Source organism: Aythya ferina (genome assembly GCF_964211825.1).
Source record: "Aythya ferina genome assembly, chromosome: Z".
NCBI classification, from domain to species: Eukaryota; Metazoa; Chordata; class Aves; order Anseriformes; family Anatidae; genus Aythya; species Aythya ferina.
In genome coordinates this window covers 48,333,792-48,357,406 of record NC_140299.1, presented here as the reverse complement: position 1 = coordinate 48,357,406, position 23,615 = coordinate 48,333,792, and the positions used below count along the sequence as shown (strand labels likewise).

General features: G+C 39.3%; 1 protein-coding gene across 7 annotated transcripts in view; it reads left to right on the top strand.

The window, feature by feature from the left end:
* Window positions 1-23,251, top strand: part of ROR2 (receptor tyrosine kinase like orphan receptor 2) — a 149,424-nt gene extending 126,173 nt beyond the window's left edge. For 6 of the 7 annotated variants that reach the window (XM_084504404.1, XM_084504406.1, XM_084504409.1 and 3 more), the window contains exons 5-9: window positions 9,264-9,391; window positions 13,269-13,583; window positions 15,416-15,661; window positions 18,139-18,341; window positions 19,826-23,251. In XM_084504404.1, the coding sequence (XP_084360530.1) occupies window positions 9,264-9,391; window positions 13,269-13,583; window positions 15,416-15,661; window positions 18,139-18,341; window positions 19,826-21,268 (2,335 nt within the window). In that variant the 3' untranslated portion in view covers window positions 21,269-23,251. The remainder of the gene's footprint in view (window positions 1-9,263; window positions 9,392-13,268; window positions 13,584-15,415; window positions 15,662-18,138; window positions 18,342-19,825) is intronic. The other variant, XM_084504410.1, reaches the window with a different exon arrangement.
* The last annotated feature ends 364 nt before the right edge of the window (window positions 23,252-23,615 follow it).

The following is a 23,615-nucleotide window of genomic DNA, read 5'->3' as shown; positions in this document are numbered from 1 at the left end:
TTGTCTTCCCTGTAGCCCCTTCCTCTTTGAGTTTGTATAACTACTGTTTTTGACTGTTCTTTCTTAGTCTAATTTACTCTCAAGACTTTCTATCACCTACCTGCCATTCTGGCTTGCATATATATTCTGTCAATGGATTTTAATAAAGTGAGCAATAATATAAAATTTCTATTTCTGTGCATAATCTGCCTTTGTAAATCACACCACCTGAGTATATACTTGAAAAATGAAAGTTGATATTTTTTTAAAGGAATTTATTAGATCATGTCAATTCCTGTGTGCATTTGTGGGGTAGAGGCTGCACTAGGCATGCTTGGAGCCACATTACAAGATGCAGCTGCCCTTCCTTCACCATTCCATCCCCAGACCAGCTTGTTTGGTGAAGCTCAGTGTCCCTCCCTTCCATGGAATTACAATGATCAAAGCTGCCCCTTGTCCATCTCCCCTTGATGGCCTTCCCTTCCCGCTGGGCAGCCAACATGCCATCTTAGCTCTGTTCTTTTAGGCATAGGCAAGCTGCCCAGGTCCGGCCCTCTGTCTCCTGCATTGGCCCCAAGGCAGCGGTGGCCCAGCTCTTTGGCTGCCTGCTACCAGTTTTACTGCTGCCTTTGTACGGTAGCAATTATAATTGCATTCTCAGCTGGTGGACTCTTCTGAGAACTTGTTGGAGCTAAGCTGTGTGTACTTGCTCAGGGTGGCATGGAATGGGAAGGAAAGATAAAAGAGGAATTCTGTTTTCTGGCAGTTGGAGAAATAAAGAGTTGCTTGTTAGAGGCACTTTAAAAGGCTCATTGGTCCTACTGCTTTTTCGTGGGAGTGTCAGTGGGAGACAATTTATTACACAGTCACAACACATCAGGAAAGATAACTTGCCTTAAAAAGAAAAAAAGGGGGTGGAGAAGGAATCATAGAATAGAAGGAGACAGTCTCAATGACTCAGTCTCAATGATTTCTTTGGTGAGAAAGAAGTTGGAATGCTGCAAGGCCAGGTCCATGTTCCCATATGTTGAAATTAGCTTTCTGAAGCTTTTTCTTTTTTGAATTCTTCAGTAACCCTAATGGTAACAGATGTTTCTGATAAAAATTTCTAATACTCAACAAAGCAGACTGGCAACCTTCCTTGGATTTCCAGCTGATTCATATGATTTCAGGATTTCATCCAAGCATGTTAAGACCTGTGAAAGCAATGGGAGAATTTACATAAATACCATGTCAGTAAATCAAAAGAGATTGGAGGAAAGTTTGTAGAGAGTATTAATATTAGTTCGTTTTTTTGAATTTACATGTGGTAGTCAGAGGTTTATGACTAATGTGTCCAGGGACAATCTTCTGTTCCTTGCAGAAATTTCAGGAGCAGGTGTCCTTGCTTAGCTTTGCTTGTTTCATCATCATAAGGACTATCTGCTTTGCAAACATCAAAATTCTTTATCTTCTGTCTCCTGACATACAGTTGCACTGTATCTGAATGACTAAGCAGGTATTCTATAAGCTGGAGTTGTTACTACTTATTGAGTAACTCTGTGCTGCATCATGGGTAGAACAGCACAATAACTTGTATTTATTTAGGGCTACTTCAACTATTTCACCCAGGCTACTGTACTAAGAGCCATCTTCCCACTGTGTCTATACTTCTATATATGACTGTGGTTGAGAACAGCAATATTTTTTGGTATAACGAAACCTTTTCTAAACATGTAATGATAATTACATGAATGTCTGAGATACCGTCAAACCCCAGTAGTGCGTAGTATTATCTCATGAACACTGCCTCTGCTTCATATGTTTGGTTCTTTCCTCCATCTTTGCTAGTGAGGACTGTGTATTTCTTGTTACAGGAGTGATGGAAGAGGATTCTGTGAAAGAAGGGAAGTAAATACAAATTTCCATGGATTTTAGCCACTTAAATGACTGAAAACGGTAACTCGTAGCAAGGATACAGCTCAGCCAAAAGTGCTGACGCCCACTTAAGGCAATGCTTATAGAGCAAAACAATATGGTTTATGATTCAATGCAGGCATAGGCTTAAATTGTGTTGATGTCCACCTGTTTTCTTGGGTTTAAGTGTCTTTTAAGTAACTTGCATTAAAAACATCCTCCTTTCATGATAACATCCTCATATACATTTAAAACATTATCTGGACTGTTTAAATATGTAAGTTTAAAACAAATTATGAAGCAGACTTTGATATCTAAGTTCTGTGTTTAAAAACACTTTTTGTAAACAGGAGTGGAAATAATTGCAGTAGGCTAAAAATAAGGTTATTGTTTACAAGTTGCTGTTTGACAACTTATTTTTCTCTAGGTTATCACAAACACTAAGACTACTTGCAGCTGTGTTTTCACTAATGACATTTCAATTAATTGCTGTATCAATTACCTGACTTAAAATGGTGTCTTGAATATTATGATTAAAAAATTAATCATTTAGTATAATCAGTGGAATAAATATCAATTATTAATTTCCAATTGGACATTGAATCTAAAGTTTCAGTTCACAGCATACTTTTCAGGAACTAGCAGATAAATATTCAAATCAAACTCAGCAAAAATGGTCTGTTCATTTAATGTTCATTTAATTATTTTTTTAGCTGTTCTGTCAAGTGTTACTTTTTTTTACTCATAAAAAACACATAAATAAGTGCTATTTGGTAATGTTTATGCAAATTGTACTGTAGATGTAGGGGAAATCTTACTTTGGGGGCTGCTTTTAAACTCAAGGAGCATCTGGTAGCAAAATTCATGGGCCGTATCCTTGGTGAGTGTAAATTGTCATAGGTCCATTGACTTCAACTCAGCTATGACTATATATACAGATTCCTGCACCTGTTAGTTTTTGGCTTTTTAACACTAAACTTCTCTTCCTTTCTGATTCCATTTTAAAATTTCCCTTAGTGAAAAGTGCACAGAAAAAATTTTTATATCCATCTTGCATTTTAGTGAAGTCTCTTTGAGGTTTTAACCGCTTTCATGGGTATTTTCTGTTATCCCAAGAGAGCTGATCTTTAGATGATGATGAAGATGTGGAAACAAATGATTTTATGTGCCATAAAGGTGGGTCATCTGCAGATAAAACTTTGGTCAGAGAATTAAGATGTTTATTCAGAGCACGGGGACTGGTAGAGAAGGAAGCATGTGCTGTTTTCCCACGGTGCTGGCCAAGGACATCTCCAACTAGGCAGGGTCCTACTACAAGTTGTCCCAACCATTGTTTAAACAAGAAATTGAATTTAAAGTATTCTGGTTTATTTGATATTTTCTCTGAAAGTTAAATGTAGAAACCTGACCTGAAAGTACCAAGAATTTTTCTACAGTAATAGTAATATAGGTTTACTGTTTTTTTGACAAGAGGAAAAGTACATAGGACAAAGACATATGAAAACTTAATATGTTTCTCTTCTCTGTAGATCTTCTCTGTGACCTGTTTCGGGGAGAGTTATTGACTGTTAAGAGATGTGAATTCATTTTAGCCATTGAAAAGTGATTCCCTTGTGACCTGACACTATGGCATGATACTTGTCAAGAGTGGGGGGAACATATTACAAAGGTTGTAGTGCCAGATTATAACAGTTCCCAGTCTGAGGTGCAATGTAAACAAACCATGGTTATATACATATATAAAAGACAGAAATCCATGATGTTTTATTATAACAGCTTCATAGCAGCTTTCCTATACCTTAGTGTGATTTGCCTCTCTTTCACTAAACATAATGCTTTTATTCCTGTAATTCTTTGTATTTTATGTCCCTCTAAATAACTTCTAAGTTTATTATTTGAATATATATAAACAAATTGTTATCAAATTATAATTGTAAATAACTTGTTAATTGTATTAAAAGTGTAGATTGATATATATATATATTTAATGTAGTCAATGTGATGGTCTAAATTGAACCTTCAGGATTTTTATCTTGCTACTTGGTTCAAAACCATGAAATGGACTACAGAAGCTGGTAATGTATCAAAACAAACAAACAAACAAACAAAAACAGCAAGAACAACAACAAAAAATATTTTCAACAGGTAAATTTTCAGTTTTGCATGCAGAATAATGAAACTTCAGAAGATCTGTCATATTCTTTTCTATGGAATCTCGAAACTCCTTCTTAGGAAACTACTTGAGTATTACTTACAATTCTTTCCTGTATAGGTGAAAAGCCCACCGTTTTAATTGCTTTTCTTAATTACTACTTTATTTATTGCAAGGTGTTTAGTTCCCCTTTCTCCAGCTTGCTCCTATGCTAAGACTGATTTCTAGTTACTTAATTTTTACTGTTAGTTATTAATTATTGTGGCTAACAAACATTATTACAGGGAATACTCAGGGCTTGCTTATGTTTTAAACCGAATCTATATCATATGGGTGTTGGCCTCCCTCGTTTCCAATACCAGCGCTGAATTAATTACAGTGAAAAATTAAGTTACTTATTAGATTAAAAAATGGCTTCTCAATGTGTAACTGCCAGTAACAAAAAAAATCAAAGATTGTTTTTTTTTCTAATGACTTGTTATTCACTTGCTGAGTCAAAATTCCCCTTTCCGGGTTTTCTGGAGGAATTGAATTCCCCTTTGCAACTGATGCATAGTGTTGCATCTGTTATCAGGAAAAATGTTTTAGCTTAAGTTTCTCTTTGTCTTTTCAAGTTAAGTTTGTGAGAGGCAACCAGAAAAAACGTATCTTACTAGCAAATAAATAGTACCTCTAGTACCTCTCAACTCTGCATTCAAAATTCATTTCATGAGCCCTTACGCTAAATTTGCTTTCAAGTGCTTTCACCATTTTCAAGTAAAGATAGTAGGTCAGCTCTCACTTCATTTTCAAAGAACCCAATGTATGCTGAAAACTGTCACTAGACTTTGCATCACAAGATTATCTTAGTATTGAGCAGAGTTTCCACAACTGCCTTTTATTTACTGGGACTTTTTTGTTTCATATGCCCTCTGGCCTACTCGGCTGTGACAGTTGCATACAATAGATTGTGTTACATAGATCTCATATAGTGTATTATACCCAGATGTATTCTTTGAGCATTTCAGATTTTCCATTCAGAAAATCCTCTTTGTTTCCTAGGTATTTTCTTTTGTAGCCTTTTGTTCAGTGTTCCTTGTGTGTCACCTCTGGAAATATAGTGATGGTTATTGTGCGGGGGTAGCAGTGCTTGGTGCATTTTTGCAGTGCTTGCAGAAGCCTTGGACTTGTCTCCATGTACTTCTGGAGGACAGCTTTACCTTACCGATGTCTTGCATGACCTTGTGTACAGTTGTTTTCATACGGTAAATACTTGTAGCTAAAGAAAGCCATTATTTCTGAATAACATTTATTTAAAACTATCTAATAGAAAGCTACTGCTTTTTGCAGCCCATCCTCAGGGCCCGAGGGGTGTCTGAGCAGAAGGCACTGCATGTCCTGCATGAGAGTATCTATCCCATCTCCTAACAGCTCAAAAACAGCAGGCCTGGATTCAAACCATTGGTGGCATTTCTCTGTCTACAGACATTTCCAGCCATGTGTGCTTGCTTTTGTTCCCATTCAGGGACACCTAGGTCTTCCCACATATCCCAGGAAGTTACGTTTTCCATTTTTAGAAGGAGATTCAACAGGCGCTGCACCACCGAGCCTTTTATATCACTTGTTTAATTCTCCCTTTCATGCAGATTTCTTCTGCCCACAAACCTGAAGGCCAACTATGTTTAATTGGGTCATGCAGTGTGTGTGTGATGAGGAACTTGCAGATTTCCCAATGTTTTCAGACCTTGTGAGCATGGTGTATATTAGGTACACCTTATGTTGTGCATAAGACCAAAACACAGATGCTACTTTTAATTATGTGTTTTCCATACAGAAGGTTTTCCTCCTCTATCTGCATATTAGAAAGGCTAGTTTTCAACTCTTTTGTTTTTACATTAAGATCACTTTCTGAGTCTGGAAAATTAATGGTATTCACCCTGAGAAACACAAGTTGGTGTTTTAGAAAAAGGGACTGTTTAGCCATATTCCTTACAACATTGTTTTTAAACCTAAAGTCTGGTTGAAATCCACAGTCTGACAAGCAGCTGTGAGGAGAGTTCTCTTAGTGGGAGAACTTACCTTATCTCACCTGCACTCCAACTGGGTTCTGTGAAAGACTTCTTACAAGTGACTTGTCCTTGAGGTAGTCCTTTAGCAAAGGTGAAAAAGAAGGCCAAGATATAGGGTGTTCCTGACTCTTTGATGTATAAAATAAATAAATAAAATTATGTTAAAATGGAAGAAAATTATTGGTGGGAAAAGGCAATGCTGTCTTGAAACATTCAGAAAGAAAAATGGCGAATAGTATCTGTGGCTGTAATAATACCTAGTGAGCTTGTAACATTTCTGCAGGTAGGACAAATTCAAATCTTCTGGATTCCTCTTGTGGAGTCAGATTTCTGCTTTTACCAGGGTTCTTGATCAGAGCAGATTTTACAGCTCAAGGAGCAGGAAATTGAAGAGTCAGTATTTCTGCCTATTTTCAGCAGCTTTTAACTCTTACTCTAATCAGCAACTGACTTGCTGGCATATGGTTTAGGGCATGAATCAAAGAAGCACATGGTTCCAAAGCCTCCTGTTTGAACTGAGCATGCTGCCTCTCCTGCACTATTTTATCAGATTTCCCCCACCTTGCTTTTTACTGCAAACACTTTGCCATGTGCTGAGTCTATATGTAGCAGAGGGAGGAAAGAGAAATCCATAAGGAGACTGTAAGTACCAGTAGTGCTGCCATTACTGCAGCTTTGTCAAAATCAAACATTTTGCCCAGAAGACTAACAATTTTCCCCCTTTGATCGCTAGTAGTGGCCAAGCTGAGTTGTGTGACTTGACAAAGATATGTGTAGAGCAAGAGCTCTGCTTCAGTCAGGGTATCTGACATCAGGTTACTGTTTACTTTTGCTTGCATCCATGGTAATGGTCATATCCAGTTCAGTTTAATCAGCAGTTGACTACAACATGAGAGAGGGGAGCACATGTGTGTATATATAATATCTAAGCTGTATTTAGAAGTTCTTGACAGAAATAAATAAACTGAACTAAGTAAGAGATCATACTGCTTTCTTTTGTCACCAAACCCCTGCTAGTTTTTATAGTTGGTTTTCTCTCTCTCTTTTTTTTTTTTTTTTTTCTCTCTCTCTTTTTTTTTTTCTTTTCTTTTCTCTTTTTCCCTGTTCTGGCAAGAGAGACCTGCACTGAGAGTTGAAGTGTGAGGTACAATTTCACTTAGATACATTACAGACTTTGTTCTGCAGGATAGGGCTATAGGGGTAAGAATTTAGTCTTGAGAAAGAGGTCAAATAGGGGTTTCATATTCATTCAGCTCCTTATGGGAATTGCTGACTTCCTACTGAGGTGGTCAAGGATCATAAAACAGGCACAGAGAAACTGCTTTGATATTTTTGTCCCTTCAGGCATGATGCAGTTTTTGCAAAATTAGAGGTTTTGTTATTAGTGCGAAAGAATTTCACTGCAACATTTAATTGATCCCAAAAGACTCCTCTTTTGCTTCATCCACCACAATAGAAAAATTACCTATCTTTCTGGAAGCAGAACTTGTTTCAGAATTTGCAGACAAAAAGATGGTTTATAAGTATATAACAATCATACTGTGGTAGGAAATAAGGGCCAGATATAGAAAACAACTGCATGAGACACTTCATATCATAAATCAGCATGTTTCATCTAGCAGCTGTGTGATGGGTCAGGTCCTGTTAAGTCATCATCTTTCCAGGAAGCAAGGGAGGATTGATGCTCAAGTAATGATTGATAGTTCCAGCTTTTGGCTACCCTGTGTGGACAGTCCTGCCTACCCTCCCTCCTGCTTCCAATGAGTTTATAACCTAAGGAATAGAGGTGACATTTCCCTGAAGAGATTTTTCAGGAAGAAGCAACAGGGGAAAAAATAAAGGAACATTCTAAAACAGAATAGGATATCAGGGATAACAGGCTGCAGTCAGCACTGTGTAGGTGCTGGGTGGTATGCTCATCATGGCTAGCTGTTGTCAGACTGCAGGTTTTAGTGCTGGTTTGGCCCAGATGGAGTTTTGTAGTTTTACACATTTTCACTAACAACCTTGTCCTGCTCATGCGACATGCAAAACAGGAAGGATGAAGATGTGTGTAGAAGAAATTGAAATATGTGTAGCCAAAACAGGTATCAACATCTGAAGGTAATAAATAGAGTATGAAATGCAGAAGAATATAGGAGTAATATTTCAAATATTGCTGGTATTGGAGGGGATGCCTCACACTTTTGACCTGACTGTTAGGAAAGATGAGTAAGTTTTGGGGTATCCAAGGATTTCTCCAGAGTGATGTTTTTCCAGGTCACATTTTATGCTTTTTTTCAGTACATCATGCAATGAGTGATGTGCTATGAACCCATCAAGCTAGTGGATCCTGGCACAGAGACTGTGCTGTGCCAGAGGAAATGCATGGTATAGTGGAGATTCTCTCTGAGAGTGCCCTCACTAGGAAGCCCCTTTGCAGGGCTCAGAGAGTTAACATCTACAGATCAGTATTATTTACTTGGGCTTTGAGGATGCTGTGTTGAATGACTGAGCCTTTAGGCTAGTCCTGTTAAGTCAAAATATTTACAATGATGTCAGGGAGTTGAACTTGGCCCAAAAGCTCATTCAGTTGAAAAATGTATTAAACTATAGGTAGGAAGAAGAATTTGGTATTGACTCTGACCAGGCAGAGGAGGAAAGAGGTTTAAACCTTGATTACTTTTCACTCTGTTTACCTAACTAAGCATTCAAAACTATTCCTTATTTTAATTAAAGTTTGGCAAGGTGTCTTCTGCTGTTCACTACAGGAAATGAAGAAAGAGCAAGCGTGAGGTGGGAGAAGAGAACCAACTGTTTTTCTAATTGTACTGGATGCAGTTAGATGCCAAAACTGCATGTGGACATGTAACAAGATCTATGTTGCTGCCTCAGTCTAACAGCTTTTTAGTAAATTTATCTGTCAAACTTCATTACTATTAGAATATGATTTCAAAATTAATCTCAGGTTTTGTTTTACTTTTTTTTTTCTTCCCCTCCCCCCTCCCCCCCCCCAATAAGCTATAGTGTGCCTCATTAGTACTAGTGTAGAGAGAATTGAAGGAGAAAGCTGCATCTGAAGAACTGAACAATTTTAGATTTGCATTTTTGGGGGATTTTCTCCTTTTATAAGAATATGTTTTGTAAAAATTAATTGCGATATACAGTCCTAGACATTGACTTATACCATCCTAACCTGTCTTTTGCAGAGAAGATTACCATGAAGATGGTTTCTGTCAACCATACAGAGGAATTGCATGTGCTCGAATCATTGGAAACAGGACCATATATGTGGACTCCCTCCAGATGCAAGGGGAAATTGAAAATCGAATTACTGGTAAGGTTATAGATCTCTGTAGCAGAACTGAAAGCTATGGAAATATCCAATTCAGGTACAAGCAATGTACCTGAATCCTTTTCAGGTTTTTAAGTCAATGACTAAGATATACTCTATTAAGACTCAAAGTAGGTGATCCATTCTCTCACTTGTGCATATAGCAGAATTTGAAGCAAGGAAGCAAGAATTAGAAGCAAGGAATTTCCTTGCCTTAAGTAAAATATTGGGACATTTTCTTTTAAACAACTTGTAGTTCCTGCTGGAACTTCTTGCATGACAGATTCCAACACACGATTTTTTAAAAAGCAAATGCCTTCTCATGTAAAAATGAATAAATAAATAAGTTGTGCCTTAGTTTTCTTGAAATAAGTATAGTGGCTTTTCCCTTGAGTTTCCTCCCATACTGCATAATCACAGAAGAGTCTGGATTTCACACTGATTTATATAAAGCAAGAGCTGACCTTCCTGTGCTCTGCCCCTGCTGATTCCTTCTCTGGTCATCATTTCAGAATACACTCATAAAATGTTTCCAAAATGTTAATGACTTTTAATGGGCTGTATATCAACACAGATTTTTCTTCGCTGGACTTTCACTCATCAGAGTGATCATTGATGATAGCAGCTGCAATTCTGATGGACACAATCAAAGCAAGCAAATCAATCTGTGGAACAGAGCAAACCTTCTATTGTTATATATGGCCAATTAGCACAGTCCATCATGAGCTTATTTGCATCTGGCCAGATACAGCTAACTAATTGAATCTGGAATTTAAACAGAACCAGTTGCCAAAAAAATCTTGAGTTTACTTGTCATCTCTGTCCCCTTAAATATATTACTTTAAAGGCTCATTGTCAAGCCAGAAATCCAGGTCAGTTTTTTTATCTTCTTGACATTAGGATATGGTGATCAAATCTGGGATAACTGAAACCTCAGTTCCAATCTTTTTTTGTCCTTCTATGACTCATTTCCCTCCCTTCTTTCTCATGTACTCTGTTGGAATTCTGGTCTTTTTTACCATTCTATCACTAATAAATTCATAGTATTGATACCACATTTTTGCTATGACATCAAATCTGTCTTGACCAGATGCAGAAAATGGTTATTGATCAAGTCATATTTGTTTCTGGAATATACAACATGAACATTCATAATCTGGCTGGTGATTCCCCAGTACCACCAATTATTGGTTAGCTTTTTGGAGGTTGTGGGCTGGGACACTGTACAGGAGTTAGAGAGAATTTCTATTGTTAACTTTCTTTAGGCTGAAAACTCTGAACCACCGCATAGAACTGCCTAGTACCCAGCTAGGCAGTAATGATAAAGTATTAATAACTTAGCATTTTTAGGGTATACACATCTGAAGGACATACCAGAAGCCATGTGCAAACTATACGACTTCATAGTCCTATAGAACTATAGGACTTCACAATACGCTTTGTTCTTGAGTCTTCTTAAAAATAAAACAAGTGTTGCGATACTGGGTGTTCCCTGCCCAAATGCTGGTATATTTTTGAAACTCCTGTACCTGGTTAGGTAAAGTATTTGCTGTATAACTTCTCCTTAGATTTTGTTTACACTTTTGCCTGTGCTTTTTAAGTTTTTGGTGGAATCACTTTGCACTCGGAACTGTACACCATTCAGTGGAGGTTGTGACTGGGTAACGGTGACACCTACCGTCCAACAGTACAACCACTTGAAAAGGTCACAGGCAACATCACTGCCCGTGTCAGGGGGGTTGGAACTAGATCTTTAAGGTCCCTTCCAACCTGAGCCATTCTCTGACTCTATAATATCTACAGGGAATTTCCATTCTGCATTCAGAATGAAATCACTTCATCTCTACTGCCTGTGGTGCTGCTTGGTCCTGGTCATGCAGTAATATGAGAAACAGAGCCTGAAAAAAAAAAAGGAGGACACTTAGGGGAAAAACTTGAAACATGACTTAAAAGACCGGAAGGCCAACAATAAAGAGTGCATTGACCTCACCCCTGAACCGTGGATATGTGTGATTAGCAATGTCTTTACTGTGCTGTTTAATATCTATTTGACTGAAAAAATAAACCCCTCAGATGCTTTAATCTTTCCACATATTTCCCACATATTTCATTCAGATGTCCTCAACATGTTTCCCACATACTTTGTTCAGATGCTCTTCTTTCAGTCTTCAGTCTGGAAAGAGACAATCTGGAAAGAGACCTAGCAGTACAATAATAAATTCAGGGGTTTACCATAGTTTTGTAGGAGCAAGCAAACTTTGAGAAAGAAGCTTAGAAAAACATGAGTGGCTGATGGGGTTTCTGGGCCATTTCTGGCAGACTTGGAAAACCAAGGATCTTGGCAGTGATATGCAGGGTTTGGATGGGGAAACACTTCATACTGCTGATGTTTTGCTCCCGGTACTGCTGCCCGCCCTTTGGCACATAGTAATCAGACTCTCCCTGTGTTTCTCCATCTGCATTTCTTGTTTCTGTGCTATGCTATCACTACACACCCTTGCTTGCTTCCCATCAAAATAAGGCCACGATTATAAATTACGCACCTTTCCCTCCTGGCAATCTAAATTCTGTAACACCTTCACAAAAATTAGTATGGAATTTCAGATAGCCAACTGCTTCTGTCCTGCAAGTTGAATTTTTCCCTGTTAGTCTTAAGGACATGTACATCTCATAGCTGTTTTCTGAGACCTGATGTTGTGCTTGCATCCAGTATTGAAAGGTTATGTTCCTGTATTAAAATCAACAAAGGTACAGGCTGTACAAAAGGCTGGAGCTGGGGCTGTTGCATGTGTGATGTTTAGAAAGAGATAGGAGTTTCTCTCATAGCAGGTGGCAGCAGGAAGTAGATGGTAGGAAGGAGAGAGCTATACAAGAGGGAAAGAATTGATCCATAGGTTAGAAAGACACTGTTGAATGACTTGGGCTTCTCATTTCCTTTCTTTTTACAATGTTCATAGGTGGGATGTGCAGTCCAGCAAGCCTTACTCAAAACTGACGTTTTCCAGTGTGGGATTGAATGTTTCTATGTTTAAAGCTTGATTCATCCCAGATATATGATGCACAACATGTACACTTCTCTTTTTTACTTCTCTCATTATTATTATTATTACTATTAGTAGTAGTAGTAGTATAATTTATTTTATTTTATCATGCAAGAAAACTCCCAGATAAACATTAGTGTGTAGGTGGTGAGAGCTGAAGGAGAGGATCAAGTCATTAACCTTATCTCATCAATACTCATCTTAATGCTATCAGTATTCTGATATTGATTACATTTATTTTTTCCCCAAACTGCTGCCAGTTAGGCTTCTCTTATAAATTAATAACAATATCTCCCCAAATACGAATGGCATACTTCCTTTTGTCTGTCAAGACCTGAAAAACACTTGTCTTGCTTATTGATCAGAATGTCCGTAGGAGAAAGAAGCTAAATTATCCTCATTCAAATTTTATCCAACTAGAAACTTTGGGAACTTTGGTCAGCATTCTGTTAGGTGAATCTTGCCTTGGATCTTTATCCTTTCAGGTTAGTCAAAGTTAGTCAGGTGCCAACAATTTACTCAGTTAGTTACCTGGGTAACTTCCTAAGAACTGAGGTCCTACAAGCTAATTGCAGATGTCAGAGGGTCTCTGGGATGCTGTGGTTTATTATTATTATTAATAATAATAATAATTATTAATAATTATTATTTTTATTTATTTATTTTTTCCTGCATTTGTCACCTGTCCTTTGCTGTAGAGATAACCTCATTGCCCTACTGCTCAGTAGGCTTTCAGAGCCCCAACTAGAGGTGAAAGATGTAAAAAGTAAATGATGTAAAAATTGTTTTGAATGTGTATTGTGAATTAATACTTAAACAGTATTTTTATTCCTTCCTAGCTGCATTTACCATGATTGGCACTTCCACACATTTGTCTGATCAGTGCTCACAGTTCGCCATACCATCGTTCTGCCACTTTGTGTTTCCTCTGTGTGATGAGCGCTCTCGGACCCCAAAGCCACGGGAGCTGTGCAGGGATGAATGTGAAGTTTTGGAGAATGATCTCTGTAGACAGGAGTACAACATTGCGAGGTCAAACCCCCTCATACTGATGCAGCTGCAGTTGCCTAAGTGTGAGGATCTCCCACGACCTGACACACTGGAAGCTGCCAACTGTATAAGGATTGGGATCCCTGTGGAGAGACTCAGCCGATGTAAGTCAATATACTGCTTTTTGCAGTGTTAATACTGACCATAATCTTGCATTGTTGTAAGGGACAGTTAGGATGGTGAGGAAGCTTAAAGGACGGTGTTTAGTACTAGAAAGGGTTCTGTCAACTACCCTGAGCTACAAAACTGTGTTCACAGTTTTGCGAACCTGCCTCAGATATGCTTGGGGCAGCCATGCATTGCAGGCTTCCCTTCCCAGGTGCCTGTCCCCATCTCTGACTCCATTCTTACCTTTCTGGATGAGTCCTCCTGTACAGCTATTCGTGAGCTCTGTTTACATGTCAGTAAACCTTAAATTTGCTGTGGAAGCTTCACTGGAAAAGTCTGCTAAGAAAGTTAATTTTCAATGTTCATTCTTTCTATATGGAAATCCACAACAGCTCTAACTCTGTAAACTGAGCTTGGGGTGTAATTGTCTTTCTTTACCCACTCAGGATGGGTGAAAATGTTAATCTCACTTCAGTGAATATACATTTGCAAACAGGAGTAGAAGGGTTGTTCAGTTGTCAGTTGTTATGTGCTGACAATTTCTCTGCCTACTAGATTTCCTAGCTATTTATCACCAGCCTCCTACAAAGCTCAACAAGGAAGGTCCAAGAGACTAAAGATGGTTTAAAGTTCAAAGACTGATAAGATTATTCTGAATATCCGTTCTCTGAAGCCAGAGTTAGGAGCAGGGGTAATGACATAAGAGTAGGCATGCAAGACTTGGTGTGTGCTGATAAAGCAATAACCCAGTGTAACTGGGAAGCAGAATTAACTGAGAAAGTGATGGTAGAGTGGATAAGCCAGGGAAAATATATCAAGCAAAACGAATGAGCATAAAAAACAAGTCCAGCAATGATTTGGAAGTGTGGCTGCCTGTGACTGTCAGAGATAGTGGTGCTCCCTCTGGTGGAACAGCCGCAGTTGAAATGCCCTCAATTTTTTTTTCAGGAAATGAGAAACGGAAGCTTTGTGAGTGTTGGATTCCTGAGGGCTGGGGAGGGAGATTTAGAAAAATGAAGAAGGCAATGTTGCAAGCATACAGAAGAAAATGCATGTTTCAGTTCATTTGCTACATGTGAGAGACAACAACTCAAAAAGTATGGAGAGAGGGTAACAGCAAAACAGAGAGAATAAAGATAGTTCAGCAGATACAAAAGTGATGTATATAAATAGAAGAAAAGCTTGAATCCCTTTTTTTATAAAGGTAAAAAGAAGAAAAACTGACAAGAGGCAATAGAAAATACAGCACTTGTTTCTCTTGTAAGTCAGCATGTCAGAAAATAAGATTATGAGAAATAAAGGTGGTACAAAGTTTACACTGCTGGCACCAGAAGACTTTTCCTGAAATGAAACTCATAACTATAATTCAGTTGAATTTATCTTTTCCTGTATCTAAAGGTCCATACATACTACTTAGTACTAACTGACATACAGAGTTACCAAATAATAGTGTGTACAGCCATAAGCTGAGACACGCAAGGGCAGAATTCAGATGTATCTGTGTATCAAAGGGTACAGACTGCCACAGAACTGAAATTAAAAAAAAAAAAAAACAAAACAAAAAACAAAACAAAACAAAACCAAAAAAAAGAAAAACAAACAAACAAACAAACAAAAAAACAACAACAACAACAACACAACTTTGATTTAAATCCTGAAGTACCCAAATTCAAGTACTTAAATCCTAGCATGCTTTGTTTTGGTTTTGGTTTATTTTTGCTTTGTTTTTGCTTTTTACATAAGTGGCCTACGCACTTCAGCTGTTTTGGATTTGCTGGCCCCTGATTGTTTTGTTATTTGTAACTTTTCACCAAACACTTTTTAACAGATCATCAGTGCTACAATGGTTCTGGAGCAGATTACAGAGGGACAGTCAGCGTTACCAAATCTGGCCACACTTGTCAACTCTGGGACTCCCAGAGTCCCCACAACCATGACCTGACAAGTGCACAGTTTCCAGAGCTAGGTGGAGGACATGCATATTGCCGTAACCCTGGAGGTCAGATGGATGGGCCTTGGTGTTTTACAAAGAATAAAAACGTACGCATGGAACTGTGTGACATACCTTCTTGTAGTATGTATTCTCTTTCTTTTTTCCCCTACTACTGCCCCAAATACCATGTGATTTTTAATTGTCCATATTTTACAAGTGCAATTTACTTGGAGAGTTAAGTTTTCAAATGTTTCACTTACTATAATGTGGCATCCTTGTATTGTGTTATACACATTTAATGTTTTCTTGCCAGATGATAAATTTGTTATCTGTATGAGTTTGGTTCGCTCACATTACTCAGTGATATATTGCTTCTGCTCTGTGTGGCATCTTAGAGTCAGTGAGGATTTTTAGATCCTGTAGAGGGAGATATAACACTGCACTTGGTTGCAGGGAAACTGAGTGAAGCACAGAAGAAGGGATGTCATGAAACAGATGATTGTATCAGAAGTGCCCTACGTTATCTGCTTGTAGATCTTGTACTGCACGAGTGAGAGCAAAAATAAAAAACTGCCTCTCATAGCTTAATGCAGTCTGTTTGCTTCCCTGTATTGGTGCAGACTTCATTCTAGAGCTGCTACAGTGGTAATAGTCATTAGATGTGACAAAGGACGAGGGCATCGAGTGCACCCTCAGTAAGTTCGCAGATGACACCAAGTTAGGTGCGTGTGTCGATCTGCTTGAGGGTAGGAAAGCTCTGCAGGAGGATCTGGATAGGCTGCACCGATGGGCTGAGGTCAACTGCATGAAGTTTAACAAGGCCAAGTGCCGGGTCCTGCACCTGGGGCGCAATAACCCCAAGCAGAGCTACAGGCTGGGAGAGGAATGGTTGGAAAGCTGCCAGGCAGAGAAGGACCTGGGAGTGATGGTGGACAGTCGGCTGAATATGAGCCAGCAGTGTGCTCAGGTGGCCAAGAAGGCCAACGGCATCCTGGTTTGTATTAGGAACAGCGTGACCAGCAGGGCTAGGGAGGTGATCGTCCCCCTGTACTCAGCTCTGGTGAGGCCGCACCTCGAGTACTGTGTTCAGTTTTGGGCCCCTCGTTACAAGAAGGACATCGAGGTGCTTGAGCGGGTGCAGAGAAGGGCGACGAAGCTGGTGAGGGGCCTGGAGAACAAGTCCTACGAGGAGCGGCTGAGGGAGCTGGGCTTGTTCAGCCTGGAGAAGAGGAGGCTCAGGGGCGACCTTATCGCTCTTTTTAGGTACCTCAAGGGAGGCTGTAGCGAGGTGGGGTTGGCCTGTTCTCCCACGTGCCTGGTGACAGGACGAGGGGGAATGGGTTTAAGTTGAGCCAGGGGAGTTTTAGGCTAGATGTTAGGAAGAACTTCTTCACTGAAAGGGTTGTGAGGCACTGGAACAGGCTGCCCAGGGAAGTGGTGGAGTCACCATCCCTGGAAGTCTTCAAAAGACGCTTAGATGTAGAGCTTAGGGATATGGTTTAGTGGAGGGCTGTTAGTGTTAGGTTGGAGGTTGGACTCGATGACCTTGAGGTCTCTTCCAACCTAGAAAATTCTGTGATTCTGTGATTCTGTGAAAGCAATTTGGTACTGTGCTTCATTAGGAAGAAACCCATGTCATCTGCAGCAGCAAATGTACCATGAAAACCATAAAAATGTTTTTATTACAGATTGCCTGTATATTTAAGAGCGCTCAAAAATGATATGAAATTTCTAAGTTCACTTTTTTCACAGTAACATGATTTGACATATACAATAAATTTCTACATTGCATGTAACATGGTATAAAGTAACGTGGGGAAGTGGTTGTGGTGAAAGCAGTAGCCACAAATAGCAAAACCACAGACTGCAGAAGACTTCCTAGGCAGTTCCAGTGAATGTTTTGGACATCACTGTGCTGTCCTACAGTCTCTAAGTACCAAGTATTTCAGAAAGCTTCCAGAATAGTCTTATTAAATGTATTGATGACCTTTTCATCGCTGTCTCACTGTAACATAAAACCACTTTAATTTTATTAAGTACATAGCAAACAATATCTCTGTCAGGGGGAGGTGAGATTTACTTTATTCTGGGTGGAAGTGGTACCAGTGGAGTTAAAAAGTGGAGAAAGTGCTGATGAAATGGCTGAGGTGAAATGAGAATGCCAGACTGTAACAGTGTGCCCTGGTTTATCACATTGAGATTACTGCTTTATATACTGTGCTGAAGACTATTCACTTATTTTATATTCTCTGGACAAGATACTGCAATTACAGTCAAGGCTATATTCTGCAGTTTCTACAACTGGAAGCTTCAAAAATAAAGTGAAATAAACCATATGCTGGTACAGCCAACACAAACTGCATTAAATCTGGGAGTCCAAGTTTATCTTTGTACTGCTTGCTGCTATGTTTATTCAAATGTATTAGAAATATTTCATGGAAAATTATGAGGAAGGGGAGAGTAACACAACTTCTGTTTTCAATTTAGAGGTGTTTTCTTTTTGTTAAAAAGTATATTGTTAGCAATTATGGCCATTCGTTTTATTTATTTATTTAGTTATTTATTGTTAACGAATTAAAAATACATATTATAAATGGTGAACATTTCTGTGCTGACAGGTCCACGTGACAACAGCAAAATGGGAATCCTCTACATCCTGGTTCCCAGCATAGCAATCCCTTTGGTTATTGCCTGCCTTTTCTTCCTGGTCTGTATGTGCAGAAACAAGCAGAAGGCATCTGCTGCTACACCACAGCGCCGCCAGCTGATGGCATCTCCTAGCCAGGACATGGAAATGCCACTCATTAATCAGCACAAGCAGGTATTTCTTCCCAGATTTTGCTTAGGCCACAGACTTCCAGTGTGTCATGATTTACCTTGTCTCAGATTTTCTGTGCTGGAATCAAGACGTTTTGCAAGGCACCTAGTTTTCATATTGTGATGGCCATCTACTTTAGTGAACATGAGGTCTCGCATTCACTAGCTGTGTCTAGAAATCTTGCCCTCTGGCAACAGCTTTCAGTACGAAATATTTCATGACATCTGCACTTACCTGTCAATACCCATTCTTGCGTCCTGTCTCAGTGACTGGGAATGTTGTTATTTCTGATCCAATCTTCAGCCTGCAGCTCATTTTCGCTCTTGGTAACAACAAGACTGGTTAGCTTGTTTCAAGCAGGGTGCACAACGGGTTTTCATCTTTAATCTGTTGGCTTGTTCTGCTGGTATTCTTAGCCACCACAAATGGGGAGCTGAGCTGAGATGCAACAGGCTGTGTTTCACAAATGATGGTGAAACAAAAACAGCTTTGAGTTGCAGTCTATAGATCTCATCTCCTGCATATAATTTTCTGGGTCAGTTAAATGATCTTCATGTTAAAATCCTGTTCATATCTAATGCTGAATTTCTAATCATAGCATTTACAAAGCACACATTCTCAAAAGCAATGCCCAGTTTGAAACAGTTGGCAAAATCTGCTCAAGATACGGCATATTTTTTTGCAGGATATTACTGTTTGTAACAAATGACATTGATTTTGTATGATAAGGTGGAGGTTTCATGGCTAAGTGTGGGCTGTGTTGGAAACTGTCTGGTACAGTTCACAGTCTGTTGGGCACTAAAATCAGAGCTTGTTCCCAAATCACCTGTTAAAGCCTCTTTCCAGCCTGCTCTGCTCCCTCCTGCTGCAGTGCCCTCTGTGTGAGTCTGTGCTGGCTGTGCCTGGCTTGGCCAGGGACTTCTCCAGCCCATGCTGCTTGGGACATGCTCATCAGATCACCATCATGAACTCCCTTTCTTTCCCTGCTAGTTGGAGATGGGAGGCAGTATCCAGGGATTTCTGACTTGGCTTTGCCAGCTTTTCCTTCCTGTATCAGAGGGAAGCTCCTTCCTCCTTCTGTTCCTCTTCTTTCCCACTCTTTGACACAGCTTGTTCAAGTTTTCTCAGCACCTTTTCTCAGCACCTATTAAAGTGCAGTTGCATTTAATAGGTATCATCATTAGCCTGACTTACTCTGAACTGATTATTCATCTAGCTTGCAGGAAATATGGTAGCTCCTTTATTGAAATAATTAGGCTTATCATCTTGCAGCATAATTCAATTTACACTTTTGATAATAGTATAACTAATTTCAAGGTAAACTGTAAAATCAATATGCTGGTGTGAATATATAAAAAAGTTGAAATGTTATTTTGACACATTTTATCTTCCATTCAGAGCACTGTGAGCTTTTCTTTAATAGATTCTGTTGTTCAGAAGCACTGTGATTTTTTACTGATTTTCTTTTTTTTGTTGTTTTGTTTCAGGCTAAACTTAAAGAAATTAATCTGTCTACTGTACGGTTTATGGAAGAACTAGGAGAGGAGAGATTTGGAAAAGTCTACAAGGGGCATCTTTTTGGTACTGCACCAGGTGAACAAACGCAAGCTGTTGCTATCAAGACACTTAAGGACAAAGCAGAACTGGCTCTTCGGGAAGAATTCAAACATGAAGCAATGATGAGATCACGATTACAGCACCCAAACATTGTTTGTTTGCTGGGAATTGTGACAAAGGAACAACCCATAAGCATGATTTTCAGTTATTGCTCCCACAGTGACCTGCATGAGTTCTTGGTGATGAGATCTCCCCATTCAGATGTTGGCAGCACTGATGATGACAAGACAGTCAAATCCACTCTGGAACCAGCAGACTTCTTCCACATCGTGACTCAGATAGCTGCAGGAATGGAGTATCTTTCAAACCACCATGTTGTTCATAAGGACTTAGCCACTAGAAATATATTGGTGTTTGATAAACTGAATGTGAAAATATCTGATTTAGGCCTTTTCAGGGAAGTTTATGCTGCTGATTACTACAAACTGATGGGAAATTCCCTTCTTCCTATCCGTTGGATGTCCCCTGAGGCTATTATGTATGGCAAGTTTTCTATTGATTCAGATATATGGTCATATGGAGTTGTGTTGTGGGAAGTTTTCAGCTATGGCCTGCAGCCTTACTGTGGTTATTCTAACCAGGATGTCATTGAGATGATCAGGAACCGACAGGTTTTGCCATGTCCTGACGACTGCCCAACATGGATATACACTTTGATGTTGGAGTGTTGGAATGAATTTCCCAACAGAAGACCAAGATTTAAAGATATACACAACAGACTTAGAACGTGGGGAAACCTTTCAAATTACAACAGCTCAGCACAAACCTCTGGGGCAAGCAACACCACACAAACAAGTTCTCTCAGCACAAGCCCTGTCAGTAACGTCAGCAATGCTAGGTACATTGGACCAAAGCAGAAAACTCCAGCTTTCCCTCAACCGCAGTTCATACAAATGAAAGGGCAGATGAGACCGATGGTCCCACCTCCTCAGCTCTACATTCCAGTCAATGGTTACCAGCCAATGCCCGCCTATGGTGCCTATTTGCCAAATTTTTACCCTGTCCAAATTCCAATGCAAATGGCTCCTCAGCAAATGCCCCCCCAGATCATTCCCAAACCAGGCTCCCACCACAGTGGGAGTGGATCCACCAGCACAGGCTATGTAACAACGGCTCCTTCCAATGCATCGGTGGCTGACAGGGCTGCTCTGCTCTCAGAGGGCACAGATGACACGCACAATGGAGCAGAAGACATTGCTCAGAATCCTGTCCAAGAGGAGGAGGAAGAGGAGGGGTCTGTGCCAGAAACAGAATTGCTGGGTGATAATGACACACTTCAGATGGACGAAGCAGAAATTCAGTCTGAAGCCTAAGGAATGTGGCCTCATTACTAAGGATTTCACATCACTTCTGTGATTGGAGACTGTAGATCTTTAGGCTAAAGATCAATGAATTTGATTTGACTAAAAGAAGCACAACCAAAAATCTACACCCATGTAAATTACAGCAATAATGATATAATGGGTTTATTGACCATTGTCACCATCAGCATTTTGCAAATATGATGGTATGGAATTGCTGGGTTCAATCTTTTTTACAGTCCTACAGTTCTTGAGGGAAGCTGCTTTTCAGTAATGTACTGTTGCTGTGCAACATATTGCTCAGTAGCATTGCACATCATGTATATCATGATACGTGAGTGTAATGTTAGTGAATTATGCTTAAACCAATAACACAAAAAGGAATCCAACTACAGTTGCCCTCAGCATATAGAAGTGCCCTGGTTGTGATGAACAGCTTAGTTTATAGTATTTATCTCTTTGATATAATGGACACAAGATTGTTGTTTGCTTTTTGAGTCTGAAAAACTAACAAGTTGAGAATACTGATCCGTGGTTGTATTATAAGAAAAGTAGAGAAACCGAACATAAAATTGGCTGTGCTGAGTGAGACCATGGGTCTGTCTAGCCCATATACATGTCTCCATAGACAGTCAATAGTGCTTGCCCAGGGAAGAGTAAAAGGGCAATTTCCCTTGAACCGTTTCCCCAGGGTATTTCTCCAGGCTCCAGCAACTTGTGGCTTAGGGACTTCCCAAGCCAGAGGTGGAATTTTTTTTTGTTGTTTCATTACCTTCAATGGAATTTTCTTCCATGAATTTATCCAAAATGATTGGGAACCCACAAAAACTTATAGCATCCACAACAACCTGTGGAATAACATGAGAGAAGAGAGGATGTCTTTCTTTCATCATTCCCAATGAATGACTGTGACAGAAGCTTCCAAATGACATCATCTGACTGCATTTGTGGATGAAAGTATTTCTTCTCTGCTGTGTATTTTCAGCAGCAAGCAGCCTTAATACACTGTTAATCAAAAATGGGGATATTGTAGGTATGCACTAACTTAACAATCCAACTTTAATTGCATATTGGTTGTCAAGTAAAAAAGGCTCCACATACATGTTCCTACATTGTAAAAATGTTGGGGTTTGTGCGGGGTTATAAACTCACTTGATTTACTGCAATTACTGCTGGATTGCATGTGAAACCATGTATTTTTTTTTTTCCTGCCTCTTTAGTGAAAATGGTTCTTTGAACTTTAGAAGACCAAAATAAGCAATATTGTACAGAGCGCTGGTTTTGTCTTCTATTTGCAGGATGAATCATGTACAGACCTTAAAATGTAATTTATGTTTTACTACATTTTATATACCTTTTTCTTTGAAATATTTGGATTTTTTGAACAAATGACTTTATAACTTAATCATTTACAATATTCACATGTGGTACAGTTTTATTGTATTGCTGTTTCCTTTTGTTAAACATGCAGACTGGTCCATACATTTCACGACTCTTTCTGTAATACAAGAAATACACATTCTCGTTGTAGTATTGTAGCCAACACACACTATAGCTATAAGTTGTACGTCCAGAACATGGAGTATTCAATAAAGTAATGCAAAAAGTATGATTAAGTATGTTATCTTTATAGTTCCTACAGCTGTTTTTTTGTTGTGGTACACGTCAAAGTAGAAATGGCCACAGTCCCTTAGGTTACAGATATCATGCCTAAACTATTGATTGTTTTGTTGTGCGTGGTTTGGTGTTTTTTTTTTTGTTTGTTTGTTTTGGTTTGGTTTGGTTTGTTTTTTTAATTACATGGGGATACATTTTAAGTCATGTATCATTGTGACCTAAACTCTATGTTCATGGTATGGCAGCGTTACTTGTTTCCAGCATTTCACCTGGATTTGGAAATGCACTGGTAGGAATAAAATATGAAAACTTTATTGCTTGTGTTAATATAATGCAGCTTTGGGTGCTATTAATAAATAAAGGATAAATAAAAAGAAATGTGAAGTTTATTTACTCTAAGTTCTTTGTTTCTCCTAGGTTTCTTGTTCTCATGTTCATATACTTCATTAATCAACTACATTCATCCATGTAGTTGGATGGGACCTGGACAGGACCTGGACAGGCTGGAGAAGTGGGCCCACATGAACCTCATGAGGTTTAACAAGTCCAAGAGCAAGGTGCTGCACCTGGGTCTGGACATCTCAGACATGAGTAAAGACTGGAAGAAGAACTCACTGAGAGCAGCCCTTTGGAGAAGGACTTGGGTGTTCTGGTGGATGAAAGGCTCAGCATGAGCCAGCAGTGCATGCTCGCAGCCCAGAAGGCCAACTGTGTCCTGGGCTGCATCAACAGAGGACTGGCC